The sequence below is a fragment of the Ictalurus furcatus genome, chromosome 4 (assembly GCF_023375685.1).
Source record: "Ictalurus furcatus strain D&B chromosome 4, Billie_1.0, whole genome shotgun sequence".
Classification (NCBI taxonomy): domain Eukaryota; kingdom Metazoa; phylum Chordata; class Actinopteri; order Siluriformes; family Ictaluridae; genus Ictalurus; species Ictalurus furcatus.
The window spans coordinates 18395664-18410725 of record NC_071258.1 but is presented as its reverse complement, the minus strand read 5'-3'; the positions used below and the strand labels follow the sequence as shown (position 1 = coordinate 18410725).

The following is a 15062-nucleotide window of genomic DNA, read 5'->3' as shown; positions in this document are numbered from 1 at the left end:
TTAATACAACTGCTTTTCATTATCCGTTTTATTTCAAAACCGATACAAAATGAACAGAAGATACACAGATTCTAGCAAATGTTAGACTGCTAATTTCGATTAACACAATCCAACAATTTGATTATAGTACCACCACATACAATATCACTGTGCAATGCCAACTCTTTAATCTGATTTTTATATGGTTGATTAATGTAAACTAAGCATTTAAGCAATTAAGAACTATGACAAACAAGCACCGACTCTTCTCACCATTTGCGTTTTCCCCTCAGCTTGCAAATCGACTCCACCTACAGGTAGAACTGTGCATGACCACCCAAAAATTTTTAAAATACTCATTATTTTAAGCAGAATTTAATTTAATCTGTTGAGTTTAATAACATTTCATGCCAAAAAGTCATTGCTTGGTTAAACTCAGAAAGGTCAACAAACTTATTCAAAATAAGTTATAGTCACTTAATTTTATTAGTAAGATAATCAGTTACATTTTACAGTGAAGAAGGCCAATGTCTTATCAGAAAACCTGTTAAAGAAAACCTGTTAAAATTTGATCAAAGGTTATTCTCATCAGGTTTAAAGTTTAAGAAATTGTTCATAAAATGATGAGGTGTTTAGAGCAATTTTCCAAACATTTTCTTTTTATGAATGATATATTTCAGGTAGTAATTGAATTTCATTTTACAGACATATGTTGTGATGTTCAACATCTAAGCTATAACAAATTTTGTGTGCTGCTAGTATTTAGAAATCAAAACATACAAAGATCTTGCCCCATGTGCAAATTGTGCAAAACCCCAGCAAACAGGCAACAGATAAGGATTAGAACTGTTTTCTGTATGTTTGTACTGGATGTATGTTATGTGTAGTAATAAACAGTATATTACTACATCTAATTTATTGTAATTTTTTAAATGGTACTTTGTACTGCTGCTTCATCTGCTTATTATACTCTCCTATGTCTGTAGATGACTGCTCATACACTACACATTGTACACAGCTACTATTTATTTTACACTATTGTTCACATACTGTAGCTGTGCATCTTCCAGTGTCTACAGTTAGGATCTGCATTTTACCTACATTCTTACTAGGCATACATACCAGTTCACCAATATCTTCTACATATTTTGTGTGTGTGTGTGTGTGTGTGTGTGTATATATATATATATATACAGTGAGGGAAAAAAGTATTTGATCCCCTGCTGAATTTGTACGTTTGCCCACTGACAAAGAAATGATCAGTCTATAACTTTAATGGTAGATTTATTTGAACAGTGAGAGACAGAATAACAACAAAAAAATCCAGAAAAACGCATGTCAAAAATGTTATAAATTGATTTGCATTTTAATGAGGGAAATAAGTATTTGACCCCTCTGCAAAACATGACTTAGTACTTGGTTTAAAAACCCTTGTTGGCAATCACAGAGGTCAGACATTTCTTGTAGTTGGCCACCAGGTTTGCACACATCTCAGGAGGGATTTTGTCCCCCTCCTCTTTGCAGATCTTCTCCAAATCATTAAGGTTTCGAGGCTGACGTTTGGCAACTCGAACCTTCAGCTCTCTCCACAGATTTTCTATGGGATTAAGGTCTGGAGACTGCCTAGGTCACTCCAGGACCTTAATGTGCTTCTTCTTGAGCCACTCCTTTGTTGCCTTGGCCATGTGTTTTGGGTCATTGTCATGCTGGAATATCCATCCACGACCCATTTTCAATGCCCTGGCTGAGGGAAGGAGGTTTTCACCCAAGATTTGACGGTACATGGCCCCGTCCATCGTCCCTTTGATGCGGTGAAGTTGTCCTGTCCCCTTAGCAGAAAAAAAACCCCAAAGCATAATGTTTCCACCTCCATGTTTGACGGTGGGGATGGTGTTCCAGGGCCATAGGCAGCATTCCTCCTCCTCCAAACACGGCGAGTTGAGTTGATGCCAAAGAGCTCCATTTTGGTCTCATCTGACCACAACACTTTCACCCAGTTGTCCTCAGAATCATTCAGATGTTCATTGGCAAACTTCAGACAGGCATGTATATGTGTTTTCTTGAGCAGCGGACCTTGCGCGCGCTGCAGGATTTCAGTCCTTCACGGCGTAGTGTGTTACCAATTGTTTTCTTGGTGACTATGGTCCCAGCTGCCTTGAGATCATTGACAAGATCCTCCCGTGTAGTTCTGGGCTGATTCCTCACTGTTCTCATGATCAATGCAACTCCACGAGGTGAGATCTTGCATGGAGCCCCAGGCCGAGGGAGATTGACAGTTCTTTTGTGCTTCTTCCATTTGCGAATAATCGCACCAACTGTTGTCCCCTTCTCACCAAGCTGCTTGGCAATGGTCTTGTAGCCCATTCCAGACTTGTGTAGGTCTACAGTCTTGTCCCTGACATCCTTGGAGAGCTCTTTGGTCTTGGCCATGGTGGAGAGTTTGGAATATGACTGATTGATTGCTTCTGTGGACAGGTGTCTTTTATACAGGTAACAAACTGATATTAGGAGCACTCCCTTTAAGAGTGTGCTCCTAATCTCAGCTCGTTACCTGTATAAAAGACACCTGGGAGCCAGAAATCTTTCTGATTGAGAGGGGGTCAAATACTTATTTCCCTCATTAAAATGCAAATTAATTTATAAAATTTTTGACATGCGTTTTTCTGGATTTTTTTGTTGTTATTCTGTCTCTCACTGTTCAAATAAATCTACCATTAAAGTTATAGACTGATCATTTCTTTGTCAGTGGGTAAACATACAAAATCAGCAGGGGATCAAATAATTTTTTCCCTCACTGTATATAGTATTTGTAAATCTTTTCCCCCTCTTTCTCATCTTCCCCCTTATTATCTTATGCATATTTTTTTGCATTGCACAGCTGTAGAATTACTGTAATTTACAACATGCATTTCAATGTACAACTGTCCATGAAATTTTATGCACATGACAAAGATGAAACAATGTTGATCTGTGTACCTGTTCAAAAATACATCTTACAACTTCTGTTTTATAGCAAATTAACAAAATGCATATACAGTGCTGTTAAAAAGTATTTGCCCCATAATGATTTCTTTTGTTCCGTTTCAAGGGGAACTCAATGTTGTGTGAGCTTCACACTGTGGGAAGCACCCTCGTGTGACCAGTATTTGAAGCTTGTGTGAAATCATGCCTATTTATAGGCCTGCCGTGGTCAGGTGATGTGGCAATTAGGAATGTCGCGTGATATAAAAACGGCACCTGTGAACCACATCATCAGCCTTATTATCATCAGCGAGACTGCACATCGGTTGCTTTGTGTAAAAACTCACAAAAAGAATCTTTATTTCCTCTATTTAAAAAAAAATGTCTTTTCTTTTCCTTTAAAAATAAGTGACGGAGAATTCAGGAAGTGTGTCACACCTTGCTCCCATTTCATCACATGGGGGACGGACACAATTTCTGTGTGAAGTGTCTGGGAGAGGAGCATGCCACAGCCACCCTCGAGAAGGCTGACTGTGTACATTGTGAGCACTTTACTATCATGCAGCTCTGCTTGTGGCTCATTCTCTTCTCGGCCGAAGGGAGTTGGGTTTCAGAGCCTCGCGAGGTCTTGTATTGTCTTGTATTGTCTTGTACTGTATTGTATTGCTTGTATTGACCCGGAAGACAGAGCAAGAGATGAACGCTGCTCTATCTCTTGCTCTGTCTTCCGGGTCCAGCTCTCTGCCGGATTTTGGAGCTCGCGTCATGACTCTTACTTCCAGTATGGAAAGCCAAAACACCCTCTCTGACTCCGAGGAGCCAGAAAGGGAAGCCATTGCATGATAAAGGGAGAGCAGCTCTCAAGAATATAAAGAGCTGCTTGAAGTGATTATTAGGTCAGTAGAAAAGCTTAATCTAGACTGGCCCAGGAAAGAGGAAGTGGCTCATAGCAGGCTGGATGAGCACTTTCTCCCCAGTGAATGTAAATCTCCCTCAGACCGCAAAACTTCCCTTTTTTTCCCCAAAGTGCATGATGAAATATGACGCTTCTGGGGAAAACAATACACTAGCCACATTTATAATGCTGCAGTGTTGGATTATTTGGCAATAGTGGTGAATGAACAGCACAAGTATTTAGCTATGCCAAAGGTGGAGGAGGCGCTTCCAAACTACCTCTCTCCATCAACAGCAGGAAATTTAGGGAGGCCAGTCTATGTGGCAGTGGGTCTCACTTGTGGGTCGCTGCATACAATGGCAGTGTTGCAGGCCTGCCAAGCAGACCTGCTGAGTGAGCCCGACAAGGGGGAGGGAATTGGGCCAGAGGCAATAGTAGAAATTCGCTGCACCACGGATTTGTCTCCATAGGCGAACAAGCAAATGGCCAGTCACGTTGGCCGTTCAATGGGTAGCTTGGTTGAGCGAGGCACCTTTGACTCAACCGCTCAGGGATGGGGGATAAAGATAAAGTCTCCCTGCAGGACACCCCTGTTGAACCTTCTGGCCAGTTCAGTGGCACAGTTAATGCCATCAAGTTAATTCTGTCGAGTTTGTCCAAGCATCCACGAGTGGAACCTGGGCCAGCAGTAGTGTGAGGGTGGCACAGAAGGCAAGTGTGGTGGCCTGCCTTCCCCCGCAGAGAGCCAGGGGGACTGGGTGGCCACAATCGCAGCCTGCTAGTAGGCCTGATCTGAGAATGATCATAAAGGCCAAGCGGACAAAGAACGAGCGGTCCTGATGGGCCACGGAAGGAAGTATCAGGGGATGTGAGGTTGTTAGGGCAGTTAGACTCCAGTATTACTGTAGGGCCTCCCCTAGCAAATGTCTTCCCAAGCTTTCAGTCTTCTCTGCTCTGCGAGCTGTCACAGGGCAATGAAAATCTGATGCGTTCCCTCCAGCGGAATATGCAAGAGTTAAAGTCACTAAAAGACCATCCAGCAGTATGTAAACTACTGCCAAATGTGTCTTCATGAGTTCTGTCCACCATAGAAAAGGGTTACCAGGTCCAATTCAGAGCTCGACCCCCCCGGTTCAGAGATGTGCTCACCATAGTAGTCAACAAAGAGCAGAGCCCAACATTAGCGCAGGAAGTAAGATCCCTCTTGGACAAACGGGCCATAGAACATGTACCCTGTTCCCTGAGGGAGGGAGGGTTTACAGCTGTTATTTTCTGGTCCACAAAAAAGATGGGAGAATGTGGCTAATTTTAGATGTGAACCATCTGAACCGTACTCTTCAGACATACAGGTTCAAGATGCTCACATTCAAGTGTATTGTTCCACAGATACAGTTCAAGGACTGGTTTGTGATGATAGATCTAAAAGATGCATATTACCACATAGAAATATTGCCCAGTCACGGGAAGTTCCTGACGTTTGCGTTTGAAGGCAACGCGTACCAATATAGTGTTTTTCCCTTCAGTCTAGCTTTATACCCTCGCGCCTTCGCAAAGTACGTGGATGCTGATCTGGCTCCTTTGTGCCTCCAGGGCATCCATGTACCAAACTACCTGGATACTTGGTTAATTCTAGCACGATCTAGGGAACTGGCGAGTCAATATCAAAATGTTGTTCTCACCCACATGAGGAGCATGGGGCTCAGGTTGAACCTCAAGAAAAGTATGCTTTCTCCAGTGCAGAGGACAACTTTTCTAGGGGTTATATGGGATTCTACTACGATGAGGGCATTTCTGTCCCCAAGACATGTAGGGTAAATCCTATCAACATTGAGAAGATAAAGATGGGTCTGGGCATCCCTCTAGTCTCTATGAGAGACTGTTGGGGCTTATGGCAGCAGCAGCCAAAGTCATACAGTTAGGCCTATTGCACATGTGACCATTTCAGTGGTGGCTGAAAACTCAGGGGTTTCATCTGAGGACAAAACCTCAGAATAATCAGTCTCACATGGTGATGCCTACATACTCTGAAAATGTGGAGGTGTCCCCGGTTTCTAGCCTCGGGTCACACTCTTGGGGCCTCTCTTTATTGCAACACAGTAATGACAGACGCCTCCCTCACGGGCTGGGGCACGGTCATAGATGGCTGTCCAGCTCATGGTCTCTGGAATGGCATATAAATCACCTAGAAATGTGGGCCGAATTTCTAGCACTGAAATTCTTTCTTTCTCAATTAAGAGGTCACCATGTGTTAGTTGTGACGGTCAACACAGCGGTGGTCTCATATATCCACCCCCAGGGAGGCTTACATTCATTACCCCTGTTCAGGCAGGAACAACTAATTCTACTCTGGATGGAGGTAATGTTTTTGTCAGTGAGTGCAATGTACATACCTGGCAACCAGAATGTGGGGAAGACATCCTGTTGAGGCAGGGAATGAGGCCTCGGATTGAAGGCTCTATCCACAAATAGTGGAGACCATATGGTGGAGGTTCAGCCAAGTGGAAGTGTGTTCGCCTCCAAGGAGACAACACACTGCCTGCTGTGATTTGCCCTCACTCCTTCTGCAACATTGGGGCTGAACACTGTGGTGCATGTGTGGGTGAGTTCAGGTCTGTAAGCTTTTCCCCCGATTGCTCTACTCCCACAAGTTCTAGTGAGAGTTCGCCAAGACTGTCTGTCTGCTGCTAGTAGCGCCTTATTGCTCATTTACTACTGCGCGAAGTGCGCAGCAACATGGGGGTTTAAATGACAGACGCAATCAAACATGAACTCAGGCAGCTGGAAACAATGGAAACCACCCTCGCATCTCTGCCAATAACTAAACGGGGAGGGGACAGAACAGAAACCAAAACAAGTGCACGTGTCCATTGTAAACAAAGTCCCTATTGTCCATGCGCACTCACAGCGTGGGCACACGTGCCCTCTGGCTCGCCATGCACGTCGCGTGCCGCAGCGCCATCTGCAGGGGGGAATGTGACAATATCACACGCGTGTGTGTGTGTGTGTGTGTGTGTGTGTGTGTGTGTGTGTGTGTGTATATATATATATATATATATATATATATATATATATAGTGATGATTAACAGTGCTGGCCAGAGAAGGATGTTACTTCCTTCCAAGATTTCTTTATGAGTTTCATGAAAAAGCTATTACATTTTATGCAATTTTCATTCACTTTCAGTAACAACTTTATCCTGTTCAGGACACATGAGGTAGGGATGCAATTTATCTTAGCAAATCCACCAACTGCCTTATTCTTCAGAGGTGAGAGAGGAAACTGGAAAACCCAGTGGAAACCCATGTGGACATGGGGAGAACATGCAGAGAAACTCTACACAGATCATAATCCAGATCATAAAATTAATATCTGAGACATCTGTCAGTATACTAGTTTCTAGATGTTTAATGTACAACTTTATTCAATCGTAGTATACACTGCACTGTATTTGTGTATATTTGCAGATTGCAGTTGGCTGCAATGTGCCAGAGACAGATGCCGAACGACAGGTCCATGTCCAGTATTCTGTAGACTTTGGTGTATCCTGGAAGTACCTGGTGCCACAGTGCCTTCCAGCTAACCCTCACTGTGGGGGACAAGTGTCCCAGCCCTCTGTGTTCTTTCCTGCAGAAGGCTGGAAGAGAGCTGTTTATCCTCTGCCTGACAGCCTTGCAGACACGTAAGTGCATGTTTCAACTTGTCATTCTATACAGTGTATAAATGGGTATTCATGTTATTTATGAAAATTAGTTTTCACAGAATTGAAAATAACAAGAATATATTATAGATGTATTAAACATATATATATATATATATATATATATATATATATATATATATATATATATATATATATATAAGCTGTATTAGATCTCAAATCTTTTTTTTTTTTTTTTTTTTTTAGAAATGGCTAAAAATTTAGGCCTAAAACTCACATTCTGAGGAAAATTATTTTTTTTTTTCTTCCTTTGAATAATATTTATTAGATTGAATAACATTTAATAGATTAATTCCTTGTATGTAAGAGATCATTTCTCATGGTAACTACTGTTTATTGATATACTATGATATAATAACATGTTTTAGCCTAGTAATATTAAATGATTTAAATGACTTGGCATTTAAAGACCCTCTTTACTGGTCTTCAGCTCAAAACAATTTTACAGAAAATGTTTGCAAAGAAATGTCTGACTGTTCTGTTGTTTGGTACACCACAGAGCTGTTCGTTTCCGCTTCTATCAACAACATTCAGACACACAATGGGCAGTAGTTAACATTTACATTGGACCTGCATGTGAGAACCACTGTGGAGGTCATGGTGACTGTCTAGATCAGCGCTGCCTCTGTGATCCAGGATTTTCTGGACTCAACTGTTATGCTAACTCAGTTTTGAAGGTAAAGTCTGTTTAATATATAGCATATACTCCTACCATAAAAAAGCAAACACACATGTAAAGGTTTGTGTTTACACTTGTTTGTACTTTTTGTAGGGAACCCTAAAGGAACGTTTTGAATGGCAGGGGTCCCATGGTTCACAGTGGCAAATTTTGGAGGGAGGTCATCCATGCACAGACTGTAGAGCACTGGTTGAGGGAAAGGCCCTGTATTTTACTGGAGCTAATACAAGGCAGGCTGTCACTGCTGACCTTGACCTACGTGGAGCCAAGTCAGTACTGAAGTCAATTTATAACGATAATTTTTTTAGAACATGTCATTTATATAACATGTACTCTTAAATTTTATTCATAACTGCATGACAATGCCGTATCAGATCATGGTGGTTCAGAAAACCTGCTGACTCTCTTCCTACTCTTTTATCCTGTCTTATAATGGGGTGTCTTAGGTATGTAGAGTACTGGACCAGAATTGGAAATGAAGACAATATGACTACATGTCATTATCCATCTTGCAGAAAAGAAGGTGTATTACTGGATTATTCCTGTGACGGAGGTTTGTTTTAGGCACTGTTTGTTCTTAGCCTAACAGTGATGTTCATTTTCAAAATGACAAAGAATGAATTCTCCTATGCTCTGTCTCACACTCCCCCACCCCCATTCTCTCTCTCTCTCTCTCTCTCTCACTCACACACACACACACACACACACACACACACACAAAGGTATATCATGGACACTCCTTCATGAGATGGATTATTTGAAGTATTTGTCAGTAAGGAGAGATCACATTCTGTTGCCTGAAGGAGCGCTGACCAATGCTACACGCCTGCGTTGGTGGCAGCCATTCAAGGTCTCTTCAGGTTTGGTAACCCCTAATCCTGACCGTGCTCAGTGGGCCCTAGATAACATTCTAGTTGGAGGCTCTGAAATCAATCCCAGCACCCTCCTGGATACCTTCGATGAAGGTACTAAACATTTTGAATGCTACATTGTTTGCTGAGTATAGTTTTCTCATTATAGACAAATTTATGATACAGTGCTGTGAAAAAGTATTTGCCCCATCCTGATTTCTTCTGTTTTTGTATATATTGCACACTAAAGAGTTTCAGAAATTAAAACAAAATCTAAGATAAAACAAAGGCAACCTGAGTAAACACAAAATGTAGATTTTAAATGATAATGCTATTTATTGAAGCAGAAAAGTTATTCAATACCAACTGGGCCTGTGTGAAAATATATTTTCCCCTGTAGTTTGTAATTCCCCAAATCTATGACACTTAATTCATAATTGGGTTCAGCTGGACTAGACGCATCCACACCTGATTAATGCAAACCATGTTCAATCAAATCAACACTTAAATAGCCGTATTGTCTCCTGTCAATTTACATATGTTGCCCTCCACTAATATTGGCACCCTTGGTAAATATGACCAAAGAAGACTGTGAAAAATTGTCTTTATTGTTTAACCTTTTAATCTTTTGTTAAAGAAATTGACAAAAATGGATCCAAAATGGATATCAAACAACTGCAAACATAACACAGGTTTATCCAAAAAATTATCGTTGTTAAATATAGGTGTGCAACAATTATTGGCAACTCTTTGAACTCATATCAGAAAAATATATTTGAAGTATATTCCCATTGATATTTGACATTTCTTGTTACACCTGGGTTACAAGGAACAGGAAATGGTTCAACCATGACTTCCTGTTTCACAGGGGTATAAATATGAGGTAACACATAGCCCAAATTCCCTTAGTCATTCATAACAATGGGTTAGACAAAGGAATATACAGTGCATCTGGAAAGTATTCACAGTGCTTCACTTTTTCCACATTTTATGTTACAGCTTTATTCCAAAATGGATTAAATTAATTATTTTCCTCAAAATTCTACAAACAATACCCCATAATGACAATGTGAAAGAAGTTTGTTTGAAATCTCTGCAAATTTATTCAATAAAAAAAATAAATAAAAAATAAGCACATGTACATAAGTATTCACAGCCTTTGCTCAATACTTTGTTGAAGCACCTTTGGCACCAATTACAGCCTCAAGTCTTTTTGAGTATGATGCTACAAGCTTGGCACACCTATTTTTGGGTAGTTTCTCCCATTCTTCTTTGCATGACTTCTCAAGCTCCATCAGGTTGGATGGGGAGCGTCGGTGCACAGCCATTTTCAGATCTCTCCAGAGATGTTCAATCAGGTTCAAGTCTGGGCTCTCTCTGGGCCACTCAAGGACATTCACAGAGTTGTCCTGTAGCCACTCCTTTGTAATCTTGGCTGTGTGCTTAGGGTCGTTGTCCTGTTGGAAGATGATCCTTCGCCCCAGTCTGAGGTCCAGAGCGCTCTGGAGCAGGTTTTCATCAAGGATGTCTCTGTACATTGTTGCCTTCATCTTTCCCTCGATCCTGACTAGTCTCCCAGTTCCTGCCGCTGAAAAACATCCCCACAGCATGATGCTGCCTCCATCATGCTTCACTGTAGGGATGGTATTGGCCAGGTGATGAGTGGTGCCTGGTTTCCTCCAGACATGACGCTTGCCATTCAGGGCAAAGAGTTCAATCTTTGTTTCATCATGGTGTGAGCGTCCTTCAGGTGCCTTTTGGCAAACTCCAGGCGGGCTGTCATGTGCCTTTTACTGAGGAGTGGCTTCCGTCTGGCCACTCAACCATACAGGCCTGATTGGTGGAGTGCTGCAGAGATGGTTGTTCTTCTGGAAGGGTCTGCTCTCTCCACAGAGACACACTGAAGCTCTGTCAGAGTGACCATTGGGTTTTTGGTCACCTCCCTGACTAAGGCCCTTCTCCCCCGATTGCTCAGTTTGGCTGGGCGGCCAGCTCTAGGAAGAATCCTGGTGGTTCCAAACTTATTCCATTTACGGATGATGGAGGCCACTGTGCTCATTGGGACCTTCAATGCTGCAGAAATGTTTCTATTCCCTTCCCCATATCTGTGCCTCGATACAATTCTGTCTCGGAGGTCTACAGACAATTCCTTGGACTTCATGGCTTGCTTTGTGTTCTGACATGCATTGTTAACTGTGGGACCTTATATAGACAGGTGTGTGCCTTTCCAAATCATGTCCAGTCAACTGACTTAACCACTGGTAGACTCCAATCACGTTGTAGAAACATCTCAATGATGATCAGTGGAAACAGGATGCACGTGAGCTCAATTTTGAGTGTCATGGCAAAGGCTGGGAATACTCATGTACATGTGCTTTTTTGTTTTTTACTTTTAATAAATTTGCAAAAATTTCAAACAGACTTCTTTCACATTGTCATTATGGGGTCTTATTTATAGAATTTTGAGGAAAATAATGAATTTAATCCATTTTGGAGTAAGGCTGTAACATAACAAAATGTGGAAAAAGTGAAGCACTGTGAATACTTTCTGGATGCACTGTAGCTGTGATGTGCGACAAAAGGTTATTGAGCTTCACAAAATGGGAAGTGGCTATAAGAAAATAACACAAGCATTGAAAATGCTTTTCCACCATCAGGGCAATAATTAACAAGTTCCAATCAACTGGAAATGTTATTAATCAACCTGAAATTGGACGTGTGTCTGTGTTGTCTCAATGCACTGTTAAGAGGATGAAGAGAATGGCCAAAAAATCTCCAAGGATCACAGCTGGAGAATTGCAGAAGTTAGTTGTGTCTTGGGGTCAGAAAGTCTCCAGAACTACAATGCGAAGTCACCTACATCATGACACGTTGTTTGGAAGGGTTTCCAGAAACAAGCCTGTACTCTCATCCAAAAACAATCTCAAGCATCTTCAGCTTACCAGACACTACTAGAACTTAAAATGTGATCGGATTCTATGTTCAGATGAAACCAAAATAGAGCTTTTTGGCAATAAATACCAGAAATGGTTTTGGCACGCACAGAGAGGTGGCCATGTAGAAAAGTACATCATGCCCACGGTTAAATATGGTGGTGACTCTTAAATGTTTTGGGGTTGTTTTTTCTGTCAGAGGACCTGGAAATTTTGTTAGGATACATGGCATCATGATTGCCTGGATGGAGGAATGGTCTCAGATCCATTGCCATATATTTTCCAACCCCATCAGGCATTATAGGAGAAGACTCAGAGCTGTTATCTTGGCAAAGGGAGATAGCACAAAGTATTGACTAAAAGGGGTCAGTAATTGTTGCACTTGTGTACTTATCAAATATATATATTTTTATAAACTTGTGTATTGTTTGCAATTGTATCCATGAGGCAGAGTATATTTGTGAATGTTTTTAACAAAAGATTAAAAAGTTAAACAATTCAGACAATTTTTCACAGCCTTCTTGCTCATATTTACCAAGGGTTCCAATATTATTCGAGGGCACTGTTGTCACGATATGGAGGTTGAAACAGATTCAAGTGCAGAATATACACGTTTAATAAAGAACCAAACAAACTACAAAAAAACACAATGACTTGGAGGCAAAACACTGAGGAAAAGACTAAACATAAACCAAAGAACAAAACACAGGGACAAAGGCAAAGAAAGACAAATGTAAGACAAGGAATGCAGTGCAGACTGTGGCTGTATACATGAGTGCTCGTTAACAGAAACGTGATTCAGGTGCAGGTGGTCATGTGACTATGATGCAGTGGCTGCTGAGAACTATAGTTCAGAGTTCTTTCTCTGATTTCATGACAACTGTATTGTATCCTGTCAATTTACACATCCCAGGTACTTCACTTCTTGTTTAGAGATGATAATCATATCCCCAACCTTCATTTCTAACCTAGAACTTTTTGTTTTACTTTAGCACTCAAACCAAATAATATAGACTCAGTTTTCCCCAGATGCAAAGAGAGCCTATTGTCTATAAACCATTTAGAAACCATTTCAATCTCTCTGCTTTGCTCGGCTTCAACAATTTCTTGCTAATCATGAAAAACAATTATTGTTGCATCATCAGCATGTAATAAAAGTTGGAACAGGCGATTTTTAAGTCATTAATATACAATAAAAAAGTAATGATCCTAAAATACTCCCCTGCGGAACGCCACATGAAATAGGTAAACAAGCAGAGAACACACCATTAAAAGTCAACCATTTGACCTCTATTTGCAAGGTAAGACTGGATCCGCTCACATGCCTTTTCAGTAAACCCCATTGCTTTAACTTTTGAAAGCAAAGTAGCATAACCAACTGTGTCAAAACTCTCAAATCACTCAAAACTCTCCATAATTTTTTTGTATCCTGCCTGATTTTGCTAATCTTGTTCTTAAATAAATATTTTGGCTTCTTTTATCTTATTTCTTACCTCATTTCTTTTAATCTTTAACTGTTCAAAGTTAGAATCATTCCTGTCCCTTTTAAATACATTAAAACTATCATTACAAACCTTTATTACCTTAATTATTTGTCATCCAAGGTTCAGTCATTTGCTTAATTCTTATTTTTTTTTAGAGGGAGCCACTTTATCCAATACTTCTAAAAAATTCCACTTGAACCTATCCCAGGCCATCTCCACATTATCACACTGCATCACCACTGCCCAATCAACCTTATTCAATTCCTCCATAAATACTTATGGTCTATATTTCTTAAGAGATCTAATTTTTACTGTATTATGGCACCTAATAGTATCTCTCCTTATTTTTCTAGTTAGGTAAATTACACAATGATCACTAATACCAGAATCCAAAACACCACTTACTTTCTTAGTGTAATCCGATACCAATGTAATGTCAATAATAGTTTGGGTTTTAGGAGTAATTCTAGTTGGATCAAAAATAATCTTTCAAAGCATATGAGTTACGAAAAGAACTAAAATGTTTAATATGTAGAATCCTTTTTATACATATCCGTATTTAAATCCCCAAGAATAATATTCTCTTGACCTATGTTGTACTTAGATCCAATTAAAGACTCTTCCACTGTCTCAGAAAAATCATTCCAATCTGGAGTACCATAACAAATTCCCAGTAAAATGTACTTACTCTTGGGTATAAACATTTCCAACCAGACTGCTTCAACTGCAGCGTTGTCCAAGTCTTTTCTCTCCTTCAACATCAGAACTGATCTAATATAGGCACATACACTTCCTCCTTTATGATTTTGGTCTCTCCTTGTCAGACTATAGTTGGCTATATCTATCTCTGAATCCAACATGGAGTCATCCAGCCAGGTTTCACTGCAACTAAAAAAAGGCACATTTTCACTTATCTTGGGGAGCAGACTCCGAATGTTGAGATGAACCATGGGCAGTCCCTTTGAAACACAAATAGATCTTACAGTCCAGTTGTTCACGCTGTAGTCCACCATCTTCCACCTCTGGTTCCCCTAATCCTGGAATCCTCTGTATCCTCCCGGGTTTATTTGATGTTAAAAAGTATCCTGTATCCAGTTTTCCATTCAAATTAAATCCCTTGACTCATAACAGTGAAGTTTCTTTCCACTCATCCACTGTAGCACTCCACTCGGCAGTGATTTTCCAAATGCTGACCATGCTCAACAGCCAGAGTAGGGATTTTCACAACTGAGTTCCCCATCCTAACATCTTTATTGTGACTTAAAACAGGACCAGGGCACTGATGTATGTCTCCTGACATAAGGAGACATAACACTATAATTAGCAAGTCACTTAACTGCCTTCGCTTCCTTCCATTTCGCTCATCATGCTCAATTGAGCATGTAATTCACAGGCGGTATATTGGCATATATAAAACACTCTTACCAAAACCAAAATGTTCGCTTTCATAATGGTCTTGTGTAAAATAACTACTGCTATATAAAAAATACCGTCATCTTCATTTAAATGATGGAACAAGGTATACAAAAGTGAAAAACTGAACAGCGTGATTACCACTCCACA

General features: G+C 40.6%; 1 protein-coding gene across 1 annotated transcript in view; it reads left to right on the top strand.

The window, feature by feature from the left end:
• The window catches only part of reln (reelin), a 633795-nt gene that overhangs the window by 493119 nt on the left and 125614 nt on the right, over window positions 1-15062 (top strand). The window contains exons 52-56 of the mRNA XM_053623241.1: window positions 7299-7513; window positions 8052-8229; window positions 8325-8500; window positions 8678-8784; window positions 8954-9196. Coding sequence (XP_053479216.1) covers window positions 7299-7513; window positions 8052-8229; window positions 8325-8500; window positions 8678-8784; window positions 8954-9196 — 919 coding nt within the window. The remainder of the gene's footprint in view (window positions 1-7298; window positions 7514-8051; window positions 8230-8324; window positions 8501-8677; window positions 8785-8953; window positions 9197-15062) is intronic.